We start from the raw sequence: 22,119 nt of genomic DNA, 5'->3' as shown, positions 1-22,119 counted from the left end.
AACATATTTCAAATATTAACAAACTAAGGCTAATGGAAATACTAAATCAATTGGACTTAAATCAAGTAAAAGATTCTGAGGGTACTTTATTTTAAGTATAGTACTTCAATTATATTTTAATGCACTCTATAAGGACTTTTAATATATTTAAATACACACCAATACAGCTGCCACCACGTCTACTACTAACCTAGGAATGGTAAATATTGACAAAATACCCCAAATCTTCTTTTTAAGTATAAAGTACAGGATGTGAGCCCAAGGAACGTGGAGAAAACGTAATCTATAACTAAACTAATTACAGTTTAAGCAACGTGTATTTGAATATAGTTGACTACATTGAATATTTCTGACAAGGTGCTGATCGCAACATTTTAAAAGGCGCAAAAGTGATAATAAGTGTGACACACCGCCACACGAAACTGAACTTTTTGCGGTCTCTCACAAAGGCGCCCGTGCAGAAGCGTCTTTTACACTTCTGGATGGAGGATGGAGATGTCTGAGGGAAAACGGAACAGCGCAGTACGGAGGGGTCGTTTGTGGTGAATCTGTATAGGCACTTTTAGCTTTTTTGGAATATGACACACCCTTCAGAGATTCTACATCAGCATTTATAAAAAGTGTTCACATCGCAGAATTTAATGGATCTATATTGTTTCTGGTCTTAAACCATGTGGACATGCGCCCTTAACACCTCTGAAGAAGAATAGCAAATATCTATATTAAGCATCTATATACATATAAAGAAAATATGTTTGTGTTAATGTCATGGACCACATAGCATGCATCTTCATCACTAAGGTGACACCGCCCTCTAGTGGCTGAAGAAGTGTCACACCAGCCAACAGCAGCTCACACTGAGAAGCTTCCTATTTCTTCATTTCGTTATGCGAGAGTTGTTTTCATTTATAGTTAAGTATGGACACGAAATAATGATGGTAATAAAGATTTAAGTACACGCCTCGTGGATTAGGATCAAGAACGCGCCTCATAGAAAATTGAGCCCCCGTGGCTTTTCGGTCGCGCTGTTTGTCCCCGAGCCTTTGCCGTAGCTAGGGAAGTGTGTGTGGACACTGTTGCGTTTCAGCTTGTCTGCAAGTGCCTTTTGTTCACAACCTCAATCTAAGAAGTTTGCTTTGGCTGTTCAGAGTTCACACAAATGGCAGCCAAGCGGGCTCTGGTTATCCTGTCGAAGGGTGCCGAGGAGATGGAGACGGTTATCCCGGTGGACATCATGCGCAGAGCCGGGGTCTGTATGCGGCATTTTGACACGCTTAAACTTGACCTCAGCATACAGTAGGTGGTGCATGAAAACAACGTGCTATCCTCAGGCCTAATGATGCGCATTCCTTCTGTTCTGCATAGAATAAGAGAACTACTTTTGAGTTATTGCTTCTGTATAATATATTCTAGCTTCCACAAAAGACATAACTGTGTTTGTACTGAAAGAAATTACGAAATAAACCGCCAGCGTTGCAGCAGATTTTTGAGTATGAATCGGTGCCTTGAAACGGTCATCCACGGTAATAACGACGAATAATCGGCGTAACGCTATCTACAATTCTGCGATGCATTTTTGTCTGCTGCTATGAGGTCTTGATTTTTAACAAGTGATTGGAATTATTAATACATTTAATACTACAAAGCACTAAAAAACAAGGACACCGAGTTAATAGTAAATGCCGTAGTCTTAGGTTGATTAAATTCTGAAAGATGAATATGTATGTGAGAGCTCGGCATTTGCAGATTGCAGTTGACTAGAGTACAATGGTACTGTAATTTTCATTTACTTGTCCGTGGCTTGAATATCACTGTGCATCTTCACGGGATAGTTCTGGAAAGAGCAATGTCTCTTAACCAGTCTGCAGGCACGGTGCAAAAGTGGCGTGAAAGTGATCCACTAAACTAAAGAGAGGCGGGGTCAGTGGCGCGGAATGTGATAAAGATAGATCTGGGGTCTACTGTAAATGTCAGTTAGCTGCAGGGATGTTCTTGGGTAGTTCATTTCTAATTAAAATGACTTCTGTGATATTGCAAAGGCTGCCTAATTGAGGCAGAAGTGTAATGTTAGGCGAAGGAAGCCCCGTCCATCACTGGGATGCGTTCTCTAAGGCTCAGAGACCTTAAGGAGCTCCTGAGTCCAGGCTCAGTGATCAGAATGGGACGCTGTCCCACAAGGCCTCATCTGCAAGCGTGTGTAAAGCTGGCCTCATGTCCAACAGTGTTTGAAAGCATTGCTAGCCTCTGACTTTACCTTTGCACATAATTTTATGTGTTTGTTATAAGTGGTGCCATTCTTTTGATCACCGGCATATGCATACAAAGAGGGTTGAAACGAATCAGGCCAGTAAAGGATTTTTGGGCACCGTGTGAGGCCAGAAACCCATTGACCTGATGGAGGGTGCTTGTTCCGCAGGTGAGCGTGACGCTGGCCGGCCTGTCGGGGAAGGAGCCCGTGCAGTGCAGCCGAGATGTGCTCATCTGCCCTGACGCCAGCCTGGAGGAAGCCCGCGCGCAGGTCCGAGCAGCAGTGTCCCACACGCGTGCGCCATGTGTTGAAAGGAGTTTGTGTTTAAACCCCGTCAAATTCAAGTTCATATTTCTGATCCCAGGCTAAACTCTGTATTTGACCACCAGTTTACCAGTAGTAAAACACTGCGTGTTCCTATCTGGCAAAGGGTTAAAAGAAACAACACTGGTGGGCCACAATCATCAATATTATTGCAGACTTGAGGAATACAAGGGCTGGGCTTTATTAGGATTTATTGATGGATTCGGCAAGGATTTATTAAAGATTTATGTGGTATCATTTTTTTTTCTTTAAGTGGTGCTTTTGTAGGTTACTTTGCACTTTTTGTAGGTTAACTTGTGCACTTGTTGACAATGGCACCTGTGTCAGCCTAGTAGAAGATTCAGGAGTAAAGGCTGAAGTATTAACTCTGCTCTCCTCACACCGTGGGTAACGTTGGGCATTATGTGCTTCAGATTATTTGGCACACAGCAGATGGATTAACAAAGGCTGCCCGTCCGTTTGTAGAGAGGTGTTCTGTGGCGATGTGTGAAAAAGCCCCCCCGAGCAGGGCTGTGTCGGCAGTGATGTGGCCTGCCCTTTTCTTCCCAGGGCCCGTACGATGTGGTGGTTTTACCCGGAGGAAACCTGGGGGCGCAGAATCTGTCTGAGGTAAGAGCAGGACCGCAGCACAGGGCCCTAGTTTCCACTAAAACTGTGGGGGAGTGGGACAGGTGAATAGGAACGGAAAAGAGTTACTTAATAGAAAAAAAAACGTAATTCTGTCACATAGTGTGGAGTTAAACAGCTGCCCCAATGACAAACATCAAGGTGTAATTGTATTTATGTAACATGGGAATCCTATGAGAGGCGCAGAAATCCACTGCTTTTCATTACTGCGCGTACGAGTGTTGAATTGTGTGGCCAGACTCCTTGTGTTCTGTCTTCCAGTCTCTGGTGGTGAAAGACGTGCTGAAGGACCAGGAAGGCAGGAAGGGGCTGATTGCTGCCATCTGTGCAGGTATCCCCAGATATCGTGGCTCATTCAGAGCACACAGAGGGCTACACAGTCTTGTCCTGTTAACAGATGCATGTGCCAGTCCATTCACTGGCTCTTTCTGGAGAGAGCTGTATGTCAAAGAATTTAAAAATCCTAGACAAATGGGAAGACTTAAGAAAAACGCACAAAGAGGTCATTTAAACCACTTTTGCGAGACGCTGTCAAATTTCAAACTTTGTATTTGAAATAGAGTAATCAATTTGAAAAAAGAAGGGCATCTTAAACGTGAAGCAGTTTTTAAAACTTTTTTTAATTTGCTGACAGATTTTGGAAATCCCAAATGTGCGCATCACCAAATATTCCCTGCTTGCAGCCTAACAGTGCATCAATACAGAGGTGTTTTTATTCCAGCTGCCCCACTTTCACTGGCAGTTATCAGCTGTAGATGAGTGGGCTGGTTTGACTGAGCTGCAGCTGGAAGGCGTTTCCACTGCTGCTGCTCGGATCCGACCCGGACAGCACGGTTCTGGATCTCGTACTGATGTGGACCCAGCAGGTCTAGCAGGAGCTGTGGGACTTAACAGTGAAGATTTGGAGTCATAGTTCCCTCCTTTTCTGATTTTAATTTAAGAATTTAAAAAAATAAGACCAAATGAGCCTTGCAACTTTCAACGTATTGGATGCTGGATGATGCAATGAAGTTGTCCTGACCCTTCTGTCTTACAGAACGGAAAGTCAGTAATAAGACTGCTGACAAATGCTTATGCAACAAAAATAAAAATAGCAACAAAACTTTGATCCTCTTCATCCTTCTTCGCAAGCTTGTATTTCTTTAATTGCTTGACCTTTAACTGACACTTCCTACATCGGCTGTGTCGACTGGAATTAGAACTTGGAATGCAAGCAGCTGAAGCAATGCTGCAGCTGATAACGACCAGCACAAAGATCACTTTATTGGCCATATACAATTTCTTGCATTAGGAATTTGTCTTTTCACATATGCCAGCTTGCTTTCCATGAGACACACAGACAGGGAGAGAGAAGCTTGGGGTCAGAGCGCAGGGTCAGCCATTTATACGGCGCCCCTGGAGCAGCTGGGGTTGAGGGCCTCGCTCAGGGGCCCAACGAAGTAGGATTCCTCTGCCGGCCGCAGGATTTGAACCGGCAACCTTCCAGCCACAGGCACAGATCCTTAGCCACAGTGCCACCACTCCTTGCTTAGAAAGAGGGATGTAGTGTTGTTTTTACATCACCTTATGACAAGGCAGCATAGAGATCTACAGACACAAGAAAGTATAAATAAAAGGTTCGTGTTCACGACCAAAAAGAGGTGAAGAATGTCGCACCTTGATGAATTTCCCTTAAACGGGTGCGGATGTTTTCCATGAGCAGGGGAGGAGATTGAAGTGTATTCCTGACTGAGCAAGGGTACTGGAAGGCCACTGCAGATGGCACAGAACAAAGACGGCCAGCCTGTGCAGCAGTGCAAACCACAGTGAAGGGTGTCCTAGGAACAGCCTGACATCCCCACAGGAATCTTTAATGAGGGCAAGGTTTTCGAACGCGAGCGGGTCTATGACATTATACCTGGCTCCTGTGCAAGGACATTGATTTCCTGGACTTGGAAACGCTTATCGCCCAAATGTATTTCTGTCAATGTCACAGTACAATAGTACCGCCTCCTCTGTGTTAAATACATGGGCATGTTTTTAGTGCTTCCCTGCAGTAGAAAAAGTATCAGAAGCATAAGATGCAGTATAGCAGCATGAGTAGCTCTTGATTTACATGCTCATAATTTTCACATTTGTGTTTTATGGCACCTCCAAGAATATACTGGTTTTGAAACTAGATTGAGTTCACATTTTAACAATTGCTGGTGCAGCCAGCAGCAACCACATCGACAGTGTTTGAGACAGTACACGCTGTGCGTACCAGCTGTGAGTAGAGATATGAGGAGCATTGCATCCATGATGCACAGACAGCTGGGTAATCTGTCTCTGTGCTCTTCCAGCCACCATTCATCTCCCATTGTCTCACGCTAGCTCAGTTTGTACAATGTCTTTATTGTCTTAGGCTGTACCTTATGTTACTATTGTGGAAAATCGAAAATAATACTGTAAAACAGTGTGGGAAAAAATCCTAAGACAGTGTGAATAATTTGTAAATAGAACATTCTTTTAATCCTTTATAACAAAAACCTAAATCATCAACATTTACATTGTTTTGTTTCACAGTCGAATTTATTCAGTCTTAAATTAATAATAATCTGAAAACCTACATAAAGATGATGTGTAATGTTACTTAGGAGATTTTAAAATAAATGGCTTTTAAATAGCTCACTGAGAGTAAAAGGACCAAAAAAACAACTGTGCTGTGGAGATGCGTCTGTGGCCATTTTCCACTCTGTTTATCACTCACCACTAATGAGTCTTGCTTTCACCTCTTACCTGTCAATAAACAGGAAGAAACATTTAGTTTAAAACTGACTTTTGGCACAATTATATAAACATCTTTATTGAGTGAATGTGTGATTATTTTTATCGCAGGAACTCTTACAGGAAATTAGTTTTTAATCTATGCATTTTGTAGTTAAGTGGCATTTTCAGGAACACAGCTATCCTTTAAAACACAAACTACCTGTATCGATAACTCGGCTAATTTCTAATTTCACTTGCGCTGTTTTCAGTTTGGCTCATTGCACACACCAGTCAGCTGGAAACGGGAAGGAATTAACACACCGCTTCTTCAGCATGCTCTGAAAGTCTGATTTGATGTTGTGGGGTTTGATTCCAGATTGTGATGTCTTCTGCACGATGTCTACATGTTCTTCCTGGGTTGGTGTGGGTGTTCTCTGTGTCTTCTTGTTTTCTCCAGCTGTCCAAAGTCCAGATAAATGTGGCTATGTAAATTTGTGTGTTTAATCATTACTTTGTTCATGTATATCTTCCGTCGGATGGAGAAGCATCCTATCCAGGGCATAGTTCCTCCTCGAGCCCTGGGATTTTGGGATAGACTCAGGTTTCTTGCGATCTTAATTAGGAATAAGAATTGATTAATCTTTTGGACACCACTCAACTAGACTGGAACTGCTAGCGTGGTCCTGCTGCCTCTGTCTGGTACCCTGGCGTGCTCTGGTGACTGAGCCTACACGACAGTGTAGTCAGAACCTGGTATGTGGTTCCTTGTGCAAAAATGGTGCTGTGTGTTTTTTTTTCTCATTTTCTGAAACCAGCACTCGCTCCAACTGAGTCTCTTTCACAGTGCCTCAGGTCAAAGACAGGTCGCGTAACAAGAGAAGAGAATAGTGCAACAGCACACCACTTGGAGAGTGTAATCCGGAGAGTTTGTAGGATTCTAGCCAGGAGTTTTAATCAATAGCTCTCATCCTCCTGCTTAATGATTTTTTGTTACATCTAAAGAAGGGTACTGCCAATATTAATGCAGCAAACATAAAGTAGTTAGTGAAAGAATGGGCATTGAATGAATTTTCCCTTCTTTTTTTGCTGTTTGAGTCTCGGAGTCTTGGGTTTAAGTTGTACTCTACTGTTTTAATTCTGCTTGTGTTGCAATATCTTTAGTCAGTAGTGTCTAATGTCCTTGAGTACTTGTTTAACATGGAATTGATTGTTCTTAATGGTACTACTAATGGATATTCCAAGAACTATATCGTTTATACATACATTACTGAAAGATGTAACCTTTTCAAATTGTCTTCTTTAGCTCTTACTAAGTCTGCTAAGTTCTGTTTTTTTTTGCTTTTCTCTAGTATTTAGTGTTCTTAAATTGACAAAAAAATACAGTTCACATGTAATTAAAAAATAGTGATTGTTTGGAATATGAAAGATGTCTAAGAATGAATTAAGATGAGCTACATGGTTAAATATGCACAAAGGTACTAAATACCTGTTGGCACAGAAAGCTGAATGCACATGCCTTTACTGCATCATTCTGTAATGGTCCGGAGATCCAGCAAGACTACATAAGATGTATGACATTGAAAATGTGTTGTAAGCTGCAGACTTTGTATTTACATTATAGCTGAGCCAAATCATATTCATTTTTTACAGTACTTGCTATTTACTAAACTTGTGCAGCTGAACTATCTGGATGCAGTTCTTAAATAACTGAACTAAAATGAACCAATAAAATGCTTCCTTTTCTAAGACCATTATAAAATGACGTCTTCTGAGCATTGAATTCAGTGCTATAATGGCAAGTTACATCTGAGCAATTCTGAGTTTATAAAATACAGGGAATAAGTCGTTAGTTGATTAAGGCGGGTAATTAATTGGGTAAATGTATATATTCTGTTAGGAAACCTTTTACGTTAAGGCCTTTGCTTCTGGGCAGCTTAGGTCAGTTCCAGTAGGCTCTCTGACGTCCCCGAGTGAGCCACCTGCATTCCAAAGACAGCGCGCGGGTGTCAGCGACTGCGCGGCGTGTCTGAAAGACGTGTCTTGTGTTCTAGGTCCCACTGCCCTCCTTGCTCATGGCATTGCCTACGGCAGCACTGTCACCACCCACCCCCTCGCCAAGGACAAGATGATGAATGGAGGTAATGGATATCTGCAGGGCCAGGCAAAAAGGAGTTTGCCGCTTGTGTCACCATTGAGCACATGCTGGATATTTGGCCTAGCTGTTCATTGCTCACTGTTACATTCACTATCAGTTCCCATTAATTAAGAAGTAAGGGCACTACTATAGTCTGCACTACCTTTCATCTTCATTGTCCATTGATTTATCTAATTATAATAATTGCTTACACTTATATAGCGCTTTTCTGGACACTCCACTCAAAGCGCTTTACAGGTAATGGGGACTCCCCTCCACCACCACCAATGTGTAGCCTCATCTGGATGATGTGATGGCAGCCATAGTGCACCAGAACGCTCACCACACATCAGCTATCAGGGGGGAGGAGAACAGAGTAATGAAGCCAATTCATAGAGGGGGATTATTAGGAGGCCATGATTGGTAAGGGCCAAAGGGAAATTTGGCCAGGACACCGGGGTAACACCCCTACTCTTTTCGAGAAACACCCTGGGATTTTTAATGACCACAGAGAGTCAGGACCTCGGTTTTACGTCTCATCCGAAGGATGAGAACACTTATCTAGTGTTTATTTTGAAACCGTGATCATCTGATGTGTGGTATAAACACAAATTTTCACATCTGTAAGGAGCCAGAAAAGCTCTGTGATCTACAGGTTTAAGGATTCTGAGATACTCAAGAGAGCTGCCCCCTGCTGATATACCGTTGAGGAAATGCAGAGAGAGTTTGCGAACTGATTGGAATGGATTGTGGTGAACCTTAAAACGATCTGTTCAAGACTCGGAGCTCACACTTCAGCGGCTAGCCTTTGACCTGACTTTGTGTGTTACTGCACACCAGTTGCACACTGACAGAAAGGTCCCTTTGCCACACGAAGACAATAACGGTGTGAGATGAGGAAAAAAAACATGCATGTGCACATTTTCCTAAATTTGTTTAAAAAGTTAGCACAAATTGCTATGATGTGTATAGTCCAGCAGGGGGTGCTGAAAACAGCTGCTTGTGCTGAAATTCCCTCTCGTACTTTCTCAGCTTGGACAGCGAGCCTGGGTGGCATTATAGAGAGGGGTAAGGTGCAAAGTCAGCTCCAACAGGAGTATCTATATTGACATAATTGTGGTGCCGGGGTTTGCTTTTGTAAATATTGGATTTGGCTTTTTTTCTGCTTTATTTTACCTTCTGCTTTGCGTACCAGTATAGCAGTCTCAGCCTTCACAGTCTGTTGCCGTTGAGTCTCATGGGTAAACTCCTCTCCCGCAGAGCACTACAAGTACTCAGAGGCTCGGGTGCAAAAGGATGGCAACCTCATCACCAGCCGCGGCCCCGGGACCAGCTTTGAGTTCGCCCTGGCCATCGTGGAGGCGCTGCTGGGCCCAGAGGTGGCAGCTCAGGTCAAGGCGCCTCTGGTTCTGAAAGACTGAGTTGGCCCGCGAAGCTCTAACAGAACCCCAGCTTGATAACGGGCACTTACCCTTTTACAACCATCCCTTTAGAGAGAGGGCTCAGTGTTTGGCTTGTCATAAAGATCATGGCGCCCCATAACTGTTACCCCTTCCATGCATAAGAGACATCCAGTATATCTGTTTTGCAAAAGAATCTGTGCTTTGTGAACTGATTTTAATAGAGGAGACTGTTGAGGGACACAGCAGCAGGGGTCTTGGTATAAAAGGGGAAACTGCAGTCCCTTTGCTTTGATTTTTAGTGTTGTTGTTCACAGGGGGTGTTGTAATTAGGGGAAGAGTGGGTGGCATGGAATGAATGATGATTTCTCCTTTTAATGTCTGTCATTAATCAAATAAACTGTTAGATGTGTTCTGCTTTATTGTGCCGGTCGCTAACATTTCAGGAACAATATTGCTATATTAGGCTCCATGCATGGGTGGAATAAGAATAATGATTTTGTTGATCTAACGATCTCTATGAATAAACCAACTGCACCCTCTCTGACCCTGTCCCATTCTCTGAGTGTACTAAAAACGAAGGACCCTGAAGTTCTGAAAGGCATCATTGCTGTTTTTTGCTGCACTATTTCTTAGTAAGGCAAACACATGTATTTGGTGTCGTCTGTCATATTAACTTACTGCACCCAGCCCCCTTGTATTGACTGGATTGCGCAACACCTCCTGTAGAATGATTTTGCAGTTTAAAATGGCTTAAAAGCTTCCGGTGCCTGTTCTTAAAGTAGGATTTTGCAATGTTATTACCATAGGAGAATCGAAAGCTGGTTTCGGCCGGAGCTGTTGTATGTGTGAAATTGGCTAGTGCGAATATCTGATCTGGTTGCTCGTCATTTAACTTTAATTTAGCTGTTTATCTTTTGCCAGCAGGGATCAACTTTCCATGGCTGAGTAAAATGCATTACTGGAAGTATCCCGAAGGCAAGCTAATGGATGGTGTAATTTATTTTTGAAAAAGCTTCTTTTGTGCATTGCCATAGTGGGTACGGTAGGAAACGGCAGCAATGAGCTAAACATCTTCTGAAAGGAAACCAGAGCTCGGGTGTTAGAATCCCTCGTTCAGAGCTGAATAAACAAGATGATTAAAGTGGTGCAGTGGTTGTGTATTCTTTATAAACACCCGCCGAAGAATGTATTTCACATCAACATGGTGCTTATTGGAGATTTTCCTCCTGGCTTTCCTTTTATAGAGACGCATACTACACGACCATCACAAAAGCTTGCTTAAAAATATCTGGGGTGTTTAATTTGTTTACTTGTGGAGGTCCAGGTAGAACTGTGCTTTCCTTCTTTCTGTGTCATCCTTTTGCATTTGCATTTATTAAAAAAAAATTCAAGAGAAAGGAGAACTGAAGTGGGTTGGTACCTTAGACAGCCCATTCAACTGCCCCCTGCTCTAGTTCTGAGAAGCAGATAATCCATGGAGCCCAGGTCCCATTGAAAATGGCCTACTGGTTCTGTAGTGGCTTTGATGGACAGCTCTGAGCCCATTCCCCAGAACAACGTAGGGAGAGTGTGTGTGTGTGTGGGGGGGGGGAGGCAGTTGTGTTTGCTGCTCTATAGTATTTGATTTTATGTTGTGCATTAGCATTTCAACACCTTCTAACACCATGTGTAATATGTTCATAAGCTTTATTTTTTAACCTTACATTATGAGAGTTTAACTATTGCTCTTTTAGTATTAGCATTGCATTTTTTAATGTTTATTAATACAGATCACTGTAAGGTTTGTGGACGTTCAGTGGATCAGCTCAGGTGCAGATCATATCTCAAAAGCATGATGATGGGGCATTACCGATACAGGAGTCGTTAATCCACAAAATGCAGTCAGATATGTCAATGTGTCAAGTGCGTTTTGCCCGACTGTCTTTGCCTTGATGGAGTAATGCTGACTGTAGGTGTCTAGTACATCAGCTGCTGACAAACTGAGAAGTTGATCTGAAATGAAAGTAAAAGCCCGCATTGCACAACCCATTTGTTTTATTGGAAGTGTGGACAGGCTTCGTAACTTTAACCCCAGGACTCCCTTCACTGGGTGTACTGCACTTATGTCTAACTGTTAAAAAATCGTTCAGTATTTCTCCCGTTTCAAAAAGAGGGCAAGGGCAGACCCCCCACAAAAAAAAAATCATGGAATCGCTTCGTGAGTTTCAAGTGTAAACCCAGCTGGCATGACATAATTGTGTTTTAGGTTATAAAACACTGTTAGGTTAGGCTGTATTTTGGTGTTTTGCTTAACATAAATTGCTTTACAGTTCGTTGATTTTATTGTATTTTTTAAAAATAAGCAAACCAGTAATTGTGTTGGTATAACACAAGGCACCGACTGTGTTCTGCCATTCCTTATGTAAATTACACTACCTGGTAACAGGCAGAGATTGAATGCGTGATTTGATGGCTATCGGCCAATTATATCACGCTAGACCAGGCTGCGCGTTGGACCTGCCAAACTTGATTCCTGCGGTACCTCTGCTTTGAACGAACCAAACCTCGCAGGCCGTGGAGTGCGGCAACTTCTCTCGTTTTCAAAACCAGACGCTCAGACCAATGGCGTAACGGCATGGCGCCGACAGACGTCCCGCAGGCCGTATTGCAGCGCTGTCGTCCGCGGCGACGCAGCAGCTCGGCCCGCCCCCGGGGGCTGGCTGAGAGAGAGACAGCGCCGCCGCCCAATAGCAGCGCCGCCGCTGGCGACCTTTGGCCCTCTCGTCCAATGGCAGCTCCCCTGCGGGCGAGCGGGCGGGGGTATGCGGCAGCGCGTGGTGGGGTTGTCAAAGCGGTAAAAACAAGAGGTGCTGGCGTGACTAGGATAGGGAATTCCGTTGCTGGGTTACTCTCGAAAACTTATCGGGATTTACCGTGTATTTTGACTGGACGTGTCACAGGTAAGAAAGGCCTTGTTCCACGTTTTCAACGGTAGCTATCGTTGTTGCCCGTGCTGTAAAAAAAGCATCTGTTTTACTTCGCTGCCTTGCAAGGTTTACACGCAGTTTTTTTTTTTGTAGAAGGCGAAACAAAAGACAGAAATCTGCTGTTGCAGGATGTGCGCGCTACCTTGAATTTTGGACACATTACTACTAAAATAGAAGCACGCAAAGACTCATATTTAATGGGGCGCTGAGGAAAACGTGTTTGTCGGCTCGCTCCGTATCTCCACAACAAGGAGGATTAAAAAAAACTTTGTTATAGCATTTATCAAATTATCCGTTATGTTTTAAAGGGACCGCATTCATTTTTTTAAGCAGAGTGCTTGCAATACCCGCAACGCGTTGCAGTTGTCTGTGCGTCTTGTGTGCTTTAAAAAAAAAATCAAGCGCGCTAGGAAGGACACGCATGACTCGGTAGTCAGTAGTTAAACGAGGTGGTTAATTTCGGAATCACAGAGCAGCTTTAATATCTGCAGAACTGATTATACGCGAAAATAAGCCCAGAGGGGAAGTGATGTGTGTTAAACGTGCCGAGCCGGGGTTTTAAACGCGGAGCCTGTGCAAGGCCGGAGCGATGGGCAGCCGTGGCAGGGGAGGGCTGTACTCTCCATGTTTATGGCGCCTCTGACTCGTCCTGAATCGGTTTAATCTTCTGATGCCGGAGATGCCGCTGCTGCCGGATGCCCCGGGCTACATCTGAGTTCAGGCGTGGTTTACCTGCAGCGCTCAGATGCACGTAACTTCTGCTCCGATACCCAGACCGACATTTCTCTTTTTCTTGAATCCGCAGTGTTTCTTCTGAGCTGTTTCCTTTTTCTCCGTCTCTTCCTCGCCTGCAGCGAAGCACTTCATTGAGTGCAGTTTTATATAATATTGCGCGGAAGGCAGAGGCAGGCTATTGGAGAGCAAGCGATTCCAGTCATCACCCTTAACACTGTGTGATTAAAAAAAAATCCTGCATTCTTTTACAAATGTAGAAGCAGGTGCACTGATTCCCGAATTGAACGTTTTGCCCTTTTGCTGCTCGCCGGTGAAACAGTTGTTTCGTGATGTGTGGGTCCTATTAACCTAGAGTCCTTCCTAAGGAGCCCTTAAATTCCATTTTGGGATATGCTCACAAAAGAGTAGCTTTGTCAGTGAATGGAAATGATAAAATCATACAGTTAAACGATTAGATGATCTGTTTGTTGGAAAATAAATCTGAGAATTTAACTGCATCTTCAAACCAAATGTGCAGACATTTTTTCCTATAGAGCTTTAGTGTTATGTCCTCCAAAATCAGGCCTGTAGACAGAGACGTGTATAAGAATTAGACTGAGAGAAGATGGACCAGGTCAGGTTTTATATTGGCAGTGTGAACATTTTTATTCATTCTGAAGTTTGAAAACTTTTGATTAGCACACACTGTTACACTTTTGAAAATAACTACCATTAAATTTTTAGTATTGTAGTTGCAGCGTGGTATCAGTTGTAAAACAAATTATATATACAGTAGGCCTATATCTTTACCAACACACTGTATCATGTCTTAAGCCACTTGAACAAGAAAACACAGCAGCAAGCCAGGGTCTCAGTTTTTATCATGTAAAGATGGGAATTAATACTCTTCATAAGAGAGAACATTTTCATTAGAACAGTATATCTCAAGAAAAATAGTTTTCATATTTTTGTGATGTAATACTTATGTGATTTATTTATGTTTAGGTAAAACACCCTGTATTATTTGTGCTTCTTTTAAATTAATTTAAATATTGCAGCTCAAATTGTTGTTTTTTTTCTTGAAGAGGTTGCTTTAATTTTATTCCAGACAGCTGCAAAGGTTGTATTTTCGTTCTTTTGATAATGACTGGCCATTGCATACCAGAGCCTCAAAATGTGCAATTTCCGGCTCCTCGTTCTTGGGGTGAGGACAAGCACGTCTTGTTCAGCGTTGAAGGTATTTGTAATGTGGGCCTCTTTATATTATAACACTTGATTCTAACACTTTATAGGCTTGTAGGCTTGAGGTGTTGTAATCTGCTTGTGTTCAGGGCTGTGCTGTCTAGGCAGAGCTTTCTGGGTCAGTCCGTGGTGTTACTGCAGTGAGGGATGGAGCGGATACATCAGCAGCTGCTGTCTGGCCTTTAATGAAGTCAAAAGAGATTATTCCACTTTCCTGTGAGGCTTGTGAAAAGACTGCATGCAACTGGGATACACCTGAAATAGGTTGATGGTTTTTCCTGAGAAGGTTGTGTGAAAATTGCTGCAACTTGTATTCTCAAAACTCAGAACTCCTTGGCTACAGGACAGTCTACTTCCAATCACAGAGATTCTCTTATTCACTTTGGAGCCTGGTCATTGAATTGAGATCCTGAAGACCTTGGAAGCAAGTTCAGAATGATGAACACACGGCAGACATGCTCACACAACACACGCTGTGCATTCAGACTTGACCACACAGGCAGGGGCTCTGTCACACACCGGGTCTCGTGCTTTCAGATTTGACCACAGAGACAGTAGGAAACCATGCTCTGGTCACTCTTACCAGGCAAGAGAGAAGAGGTCACTCAGCCTCTTTTGCAGACGTTCTCATGTTCTTTGCTGCAGGAGCACTCTAATCCATTTTGTATCTTAAAGTGGGTTTTAGATATATTAAAACATTAAACTATTTTTTATTTTTCCTATGTAAATGGATATGCTAAGCATTCTTCTACCCATCCATTATTTGCAAGTTGCTTATTCTGGTGAAGGTCGCGGCAAGCGTAGGCTGCATTTTGGAACTGAGAGCACAATACTGCTCCCCCACAGGTAGGGTGACAGTTCATTGCAGAGACATTGAGAAAAAAATTACAATAACCATTCAAGCATAGCCACCATCTTTCTGGGAATTGGGAGGAAATCAGATCACTATCAAAAGCCCATGCTAACTCAGGGAGAATATTTAAACTCTATGGTGACAGATGCCCAAGACCAGAATTGGACCCCTGGGCTGTGAGGCAGTAGCACTAAATTTTGCAGAACAGTGCTACCCAAATATGTTGGAAATGTTTTAATTGTCATAGGAAACAAATCCCTTGGGTGCCTATATTTGTGTAATGAAATGTGAAAGCTTCTGTATATATATATAAATATTTTGGTATAATCCTCTTTTAGAGTTTGTTTCCAGTTAGTATTTAATGAAATATCAGATGACAAGAGTAACAGACAGGTGGAGTTAAAACAAGTCTTCTTCTTTGGATTGGTAGCTGCCTGTAAAACCTTTGTCATACAAAACTATAAAACTACATTTTTTTAAATAAAACAAAATAAAAAAAATGTTCATTTTAAGCAAACACAATTTCCAGGTGCCCATAAACGCATTCAGTCTTGTTAGTTTGTACCAGTTAACAAATTTTGCACAGTTTCATTAGAAATATAACTGATCCATCATAAGTGGCATTTTTCTCAGTTGTCATATAAATGTTTTTAAATATAAACTAAAAAGCTGAAGACCTCACTTCTGCAGTCATTTGTACATCATTAACTCTTACAATTTTATTTCTTTTCATACTGTACTGATCTGAAATGCATAAGATTACACTCTTTTAAAGATTAATTTACAGCTTTTTTACATGCTGTATTGAAGCATTCTGAAACAGGAAGCCTTAACAGAGCAAACTGTGAAATAGGAGTTCTGCCTAAGGTTGCATGCTCTTGCAAGCTGGTGTTAGCTGCCGTTTCCTCCTTTTCTGCTCCCCTCCTTTCTGCAGGAGTGTTGCAAACTGCTGTAAACTGTGCCAGAAATAGAAACTGTCTTACTCATCTCTAACTAAGCAACAGCCACAACCCGAGCCATTCTGGGGTCATAGAGTCAGTACAGCAACTTCATGTGTTCCTGGTTTATATAGCTGTACGTCTCTCAGGCAACACGGAAGATTTGAAGCATAGCAGTCTTTTTGTTGTAGAGACCTGTGGAGGATAAGTGGGGGAAAATCTGTAGTCCGTGTTTGACCTACTGTAAATGATCCTCATGGCACCGCTGAACCACGCAAGGGACCTACACCTCTCTACTGGCTTCTCCTTCATACGTAGATCCCAGCTGATTAATATGATTAATAGTTTTAACAGTTTTGTCTTGAACCACTTTAGCACATTGCTTGTTCCTGAGGCGCTGGTGATGTATGGTATTTATAAAACATCTCCTGAGGCTGGGAGACCTTTGCTGTAGCTTGTGGAAAGGAGGCCAGAGCTGGTATTTTTTCGGAATTTGTAATGAATTCCATGATTGGTGTCCTTGAAACACACAAGGTCCCCTTGTGTTGATTCCACGGAGAATGTTATGTTTTTTTTTCTGAGGTTAACGTTGGATATTTACGAGTACAGTGAAGCCCTAGCTTTTTAATGCTCGTGCAGAAATGCCCAAAATGCAGCATGAGACATTGAAAGTAGTAGATTAAAGTAGATTAATTTTATTTGCAATGCATACAATACAATTTTAAGTATTACAATTTTACAATTATTATAATTTTAAGTATTATAACTACATTAAATAGGATTTCACCAATGTGTACTATTGAGGATTATCACTGTTATATATATTTACTTTTAACTTGAAACAATTATCATGGAGAAGAACACTAATTTTTCTGTTTTCAAAACTAGTTATGGTTATCCCATCATTCTGTGTTCTTTGCAAAATATTGAGAAATTTAACAGTCTTACTTGCTCTTTGGGATGCTTGTACTTGAAGGCACATTGATATACCGGAAAGCAGTGAGCTTAGTCCTGCAAAAAAAATAACCTGGTTCAGAGCACTGGAAAACCATACCCCCTGTTGACTTGATGTTAAATTTTAAAATTTAAAATGGGAGAAACATTTGCTCTAATATACCCAGTAGTGTAAAAAATAATGTTTCTAGAATGTTTGCCTTTTCCATGTTGAACACACGTGCCAAGCAAATGTTATTCTGCTTGAGTTGGAATCCTGTATACAGCCACAGGCAGGTTTCCAATGCAGTGGGGCGAAATAACAAATGGTTTTGCAAAGACTGAGTAATTGGTTAAGTGATGCAGTTACAGAATTCTTCCCCATATCTCTTGATCAGATTGTGCGCATTAGACAAGATGGGAAAGGGATGTTTTGCTGAGTGATTGTAATGCAGTTAAGTTTCACCAGCCATTTGATATTGCACTTCAGTAAAAGAAAATTCCCAGACCTGCTTTTTTAACACAGTGGCTTTTAGTGTATTATACTGTATAAACCAATCATTAGCAATTCTTGTTCTGTAGGACCAAAATCAATTTTTTAAAGCGATTTTTTGTTATATCTGATTTTCAGCAGAGTTACACATTTTAGACCACACATGGGCGAAAATGAGGAAGTACAGGCAGGTTCCTCTACTCGCCTTTGAGCCATTTATCGTTCAACGAGTCATGGTCCAGTACCAAGGGTTCAGTGCCTAGATGCATTTCTGACCAATAGCACTGCAAACCTTCAACTTCCCAGCCTACCCAACACAGCTGGCCTTGCCCTGCCACTTGAGAAATCCAGGTGTCGGGCGACTAGTGACACGACCCAGACTCAAACCCAGTTGACCACAGAGGTCAGCTGGCACTGGGGTAAGCTTCATTACCTGTTGAGACACTTTGGAGACCTGCGATCCTATGGTTTTTGTAAGGAAGTTGCTATAAATGTGTGTTTAACAATAGGTGAAGGGTTGCATTTCACCAGTTAAGAGTAAGAAAAAATAAACAGTAACTTCCAATAAGTGCAAGATCAGCTTTAACAAAGGTGGAATTCACCATGACGCTAAAGGAGTAGGCAACATATAGACAGTTATTCTTACTTCAGTGTGCTCAACTCAAATCTTCAAAAGACACAAGGAATAGAGTAAAACAATAAGATTATTTGAAATGCTACAAATGAGATATAACTATTCCGTTCATTCTTACTTTTACACGAGGTTTCCTGCCATTGTATACGGGCTGCTTGTCCAAACAAATTCATGAATGTACACAAGAATCCATATTGAAAAGTGTTTTGTAATAATAACACCACAGAGTCTGCCAGCCAGCAGCCGAGATGGTATGTGATCGCACAACTCTGAAGTCTCACTCACTGGGACCAAATTTCTCGGGCTCGCGCCTTGGTCTGAAAATCTCTCGTTTTTGCGTCAAGTTAAGGTTGATAAAAACACAAAGTAATGAATGTAAATTATTGAAATTTCTTTAGACAGTTTATTCTGTTGATTAGCCACTGTGTTTTTTTAATGTGAATAAAAGAAACCATCAATACAAATAGGATGTAATCGCAATTTTCAATTAGAAATCTCGCACGTTAGCGTTTTGAAAGCTATGTTAGTAAGCGACGTATAATAAAAAACGCTGGGGTTCCATGCAGCTGAATTATCAGCTTGAGATAAATACTGTCTCCTTTTGTCCTTGTCAAAGTTGGTGAGAATAAAGACAGGGAATGGAAGCCACTCAATTTTCAAAGTGAAATAAAACGTATCGCCTCGATGAGCACAAAATAATAAACAGCACATCATTAGCAAAAAAGCACAACAAAGGCTTAATGCACACAGAAAATAGCAAATTCCAGTGTGTTGCAGGTACAAAGCTCTTCCTTGGGAAGCATTATCTTTGATAAATTCCATATAATCAAACTAGTTGTTGACTAGTTATCATGGTCATATAACGTCAGAATAAAATTGATTAGTTAATAATTAGCCAGCTGGTTAGTTTGCAAGTTAGTACAGAAATCTAGCTGTTGAATATCTAGGTTGGGGAGATGGTGACACATTATGTCTTCTGTGGGAGGTGTTACCACCTGCCCTGAGCTTGTGTTTGCGGGAAACCCTGGCCCAGTTTCTTTATTTTACTCATTTATTAACCCCATCCCGCATCTTGAAAGAGCCTAGTTATTCAACTGACTTAGCTTGGATTGGTGTTTTTCTGCCCTTTAACATTCAATAAAGCTCTGCCTTCCATACCCTGTATTGCTTCATCCAGTTATTCAATGTGCTAAATATTCAGGCAGCTCCACACTTGGCAGAGCACCACAGCGATAGAGTGGGCGTCAGTTGGCCAGGGTTTTCACAGCTTTTGGGAAAAATAGTGACCCTAGAAACTTGCTGGGTGCCTCCAAGCATAGATGTCACTGAGAGAGGCCCTGCTCTTAGAGTTCGCCATAAATCATCTGTAAGGCACAACAGAGCTTATGGTGTGTCAAAGAAAAATGGCTCTGACAGATGGGAGAGGAGCGGTTCTGTAGAGGGGTCAGCTGTAAAGGGCAGTCTTAAAAAACTGCTGATGTCAGATTGACTGAAAAAATAATGACCCAATTTCAAGAAAGAGACACTTGTTTATATATATATATTAATTTATGTGATTGACTGTATCTTTGAAATTTAGATTACAGATTTTTTCCCACATTTGTTTCTGATTCATCAGAACTGATGCACTAAATTTGATTTAGAGATACAAAGTCTTATTTCAGACAAACCTGCATGCCTTCTTATGCGGCTTATGGTACAGTGACCTATTAAACTGTGTACCCTGTGCTGTTACATTGTTTCATCCAGTTGTTTACTTACCCATTTGAATGGTCTGTCCTCATGTGGCTTTGTGTAGCTATTTGAGCATCTTAATGGAAAAGAGAAGGTGGTATGCTCCAGCAATATGAAAAGAGTTTGTTTGTCAGGCATTTTATAACACAGCTCACAGACTTTCCATCAGCTCATCATTGATTGTTTAGAGGTTATTCACTCAGTGTCCTTTCAGTAGAGGTTTTCAGCTCAGACAGGAAGGCTGTGACATTGCTTTTGTGCTGATTTTAAGACAGTCATGTTTTTTTTATCATTACGTCTGAATTGGTGGGTTAGATCTTAGTGTTCATAGTTGTGTTTCAGCTGGCCTGTGTGCAATCCTGTGTGCCGTTGAATGTCGGACGTAGTGTGGGGGTCTGTTTTTTTCTCAAGTAGTGAACGAAATTAGCCTGTAGATTGGACAAATTGTCCGACATCTTTGAGGCTCTCCTTCTACAGGAGTTTCCATGCTGTGTTTGTGACTTAGTGGGGGGAAAAGCAAAGACAGTTTGAGATGTGCTATTATACCTGGCATTCTGCAGGTATGATAATGTATTAGGTATGAAGTATAACAGCTTACTGAACAAAGAAGATGTGAGAATAAATAGCTATGCAATACAATTGTAAACTTCAACTAAGTTTCCCTTAACAAATACAAAAAATGTACAGGGAATATCCTAGATGCTTCTCACCTCCTGTTTCTAAGTAAAGCATCTGGTTATATTAACAGAAAGGGAGGAAACAGCATGCAACAGATACAGTGGGGGCTGGAATTATTACCAGCACAGCAGTTTACAGTAACCAGCTTCTTTCAGAACAATATTCAAGGCATCACTTAGGATAAGCAAAAGGGTAGAGCAGTTTCAGGGCACCAGCCATGTTGGATAAGGTCACTTTGCATTTGGTTTCAGTGACTCTGGGTCCTTGTGCATCCCCAGATGAGCATCATCAGAATCCAATTCCAGTATAGGCTGGGGACACAGTGAAGTGCCAGCAGGGTGTACATGTCACTATTGTCCAAGGATTAAATTACAGTACGGATTTGTACAGTATTTGCAGGATGCAGTAGATTTAGTGTTTTTTATTTATTAAAAGAGAATGTAAACCTATTGTAGTATTTCAATAAGAAAACGTAATTCTGCAGCAGAGTGCAAGCAGAGGGTGTCCATACAGTATAAAGGGGCAGGTCTGCTTAAACTGGCGTCAGTGCTGCTTCTTGAAAGACTGAGACTATGTATTCACCTACTATTGACATGCAACATTCAAAATGTTATTTTAAAAAGGGTTACCATTCAAAACTCCGGGGTATAGATTATTGTAGCTAAATGTGTCGTACAATTTGTACAAATTCTAAAAAGGAAGAGGATTAAAACTTACAAATTTTTGACTTGCATTATGGCTGAATATAAACATACTCCAGGGTGAGTATAAATGTTTAACTAAAAATTAGTTAAAAACAGCTTGATGAAAAATGCTTTGGGGGATTAAACTGTTTAACAAACAGAAAGGAAACAGGAGGTGAATAACAAATGACGATGTTTAGAATCAGCCAGACACAGTGCCGTAATATCACACCATAATCCACTAGACACCCACTTTCAGATGAACTGTTCAACACATACAGAGATGGCTTCTACGATGATTTTTTTTTTCACTTGCACACTGAGGTTTATGTAAAATTCTGTTCTGCTTCACCAGCTGTATTATTTCTTTACCAAAAACAAAGCCCAGTTTTCCCACGTAATATCCTCTAGTCTAGAACCTCACACCTTACCCTCACTTTGTCTTTAAAGCCTAGTTTAATCTTATCAAACTATACACACACTGCCCCAGCTGCAGTAAGCCTGAAGAGGTACTGTACAGGAATTTTACAGCAGAGATTTCTGTTGCAAACAAAGTGTATCCAAGCACTACAAAATTGTATTTTGAAAGAAAGGATTAGTGTGCTACAGTAACAAGTAATATGCCACAATGAATTATTAAGTGCTTTAATAATAAAATGTGAAAGGTTTTTAAATCCACTGCAAAAAATAATTTCAAACATAATCTGATTTGTTTGAACTCCTACATATTTGTGTTGGAGCTTTCCTCCAAGAAAAAAAAAATACTGAAAGCACGTTCCTTCTTCTTT

The 22,119-nt window shown here is 41.4% G+C and overlaps 2 protein-coding genes across 2 annotated transcripts in view; both read left to right on the top strand.

The window, feature by feature from the left end:
- The first annotated feature begins 834 nt into the window (after nucleotides 1-834).
- Nucleotides 835-10,604, top strand: park7 (parkinson protein 7). The gene is made up of 6 exons (XM_088938242.1): nucleotides 835-1,249; nucleotides 2,417-2,518; nucleotides 3,122-3,181; nucleotides 3,461-3,530; nucleotides 7,978-8,064; nucleotides 9,321-10,604. Exons 1-6 carry the CDS (start codon nucleotides 1,160-1,162, stop codon nucleotides 9,479-9,481), a joined length of 570 nt encoding a protein of 189 aa, XP_088794368.1. The 5' UTR covers nucleotides 835-1,159; the 3' UTR covers nucleotides 9,482-10,604.
- Nucleotides 10,605-12,290: 1,686 nt separating this feature from the next.
- The window catches only part of LOC148817521 (voltage-gated potassium channel subunit beta-2), a 139,184-nt gene continuing 129,355 nt past the window's right edge, over nucleotides 12,291-22,119 (top strand). The window contains exon 1 of the mRNA XM_088938241.1: nucleotides 12,291-12,402. The gene's annotated coding sequence lies outside the window, so the exon portion shown is untranslated. The remainder of the gene's footprint in view (nucleotides 12,403-22,119) is intronic.

This window comes from Atractosteus spatula, chromosome 20, assembly GCF_055471065.1.
Source record: "Atractosteus spatula isolate fAtrSpa1 chromosome 20, fAtrSpa1.hap1, whole genome shotgun sequence".
Classification (NCBI taxonomy): domain Eukaryota; kingdom Metazoa; phylum Chordata; class Actinopteri; order Semionotiformes; family Lepisosteidae; genus Atractosteus; species Atractosteus spatula.
The sequence above is the reverse complement of the archived record's forward strand: the minus strand, read 5'-3'. Positions and strand labels throughout refer to the sequence as shown.

What these genes read in the sequence shown, in the direction of transcription:
- park7 (XM_088938242.1), top strand. Translation starts at nt 1,160, where the DNA reads ATGGCAGCCAAGCGGGCTCTGGTTATCCTGTCGAAGGGTGCCGAGGAG. An exon ending in ACATCATGCGCAGAGCCGGG is followed by an intron (nt 1,250 to 2,416) that starts GTCTGTATGCGG and finishes CTTGTTCCGCAG; the next exon opens with GTGAGCGTGACGCTGGCCGG. An exon ending in GATTGCTGCCATCTGTGCAG is followed by an intron (nt 3,531 to 7,977) that starts GTATCCCCAGAT and finishes CTTGTGTTCTAG; the next exon opens with GTCCCACTGCCCTCCTTGCT.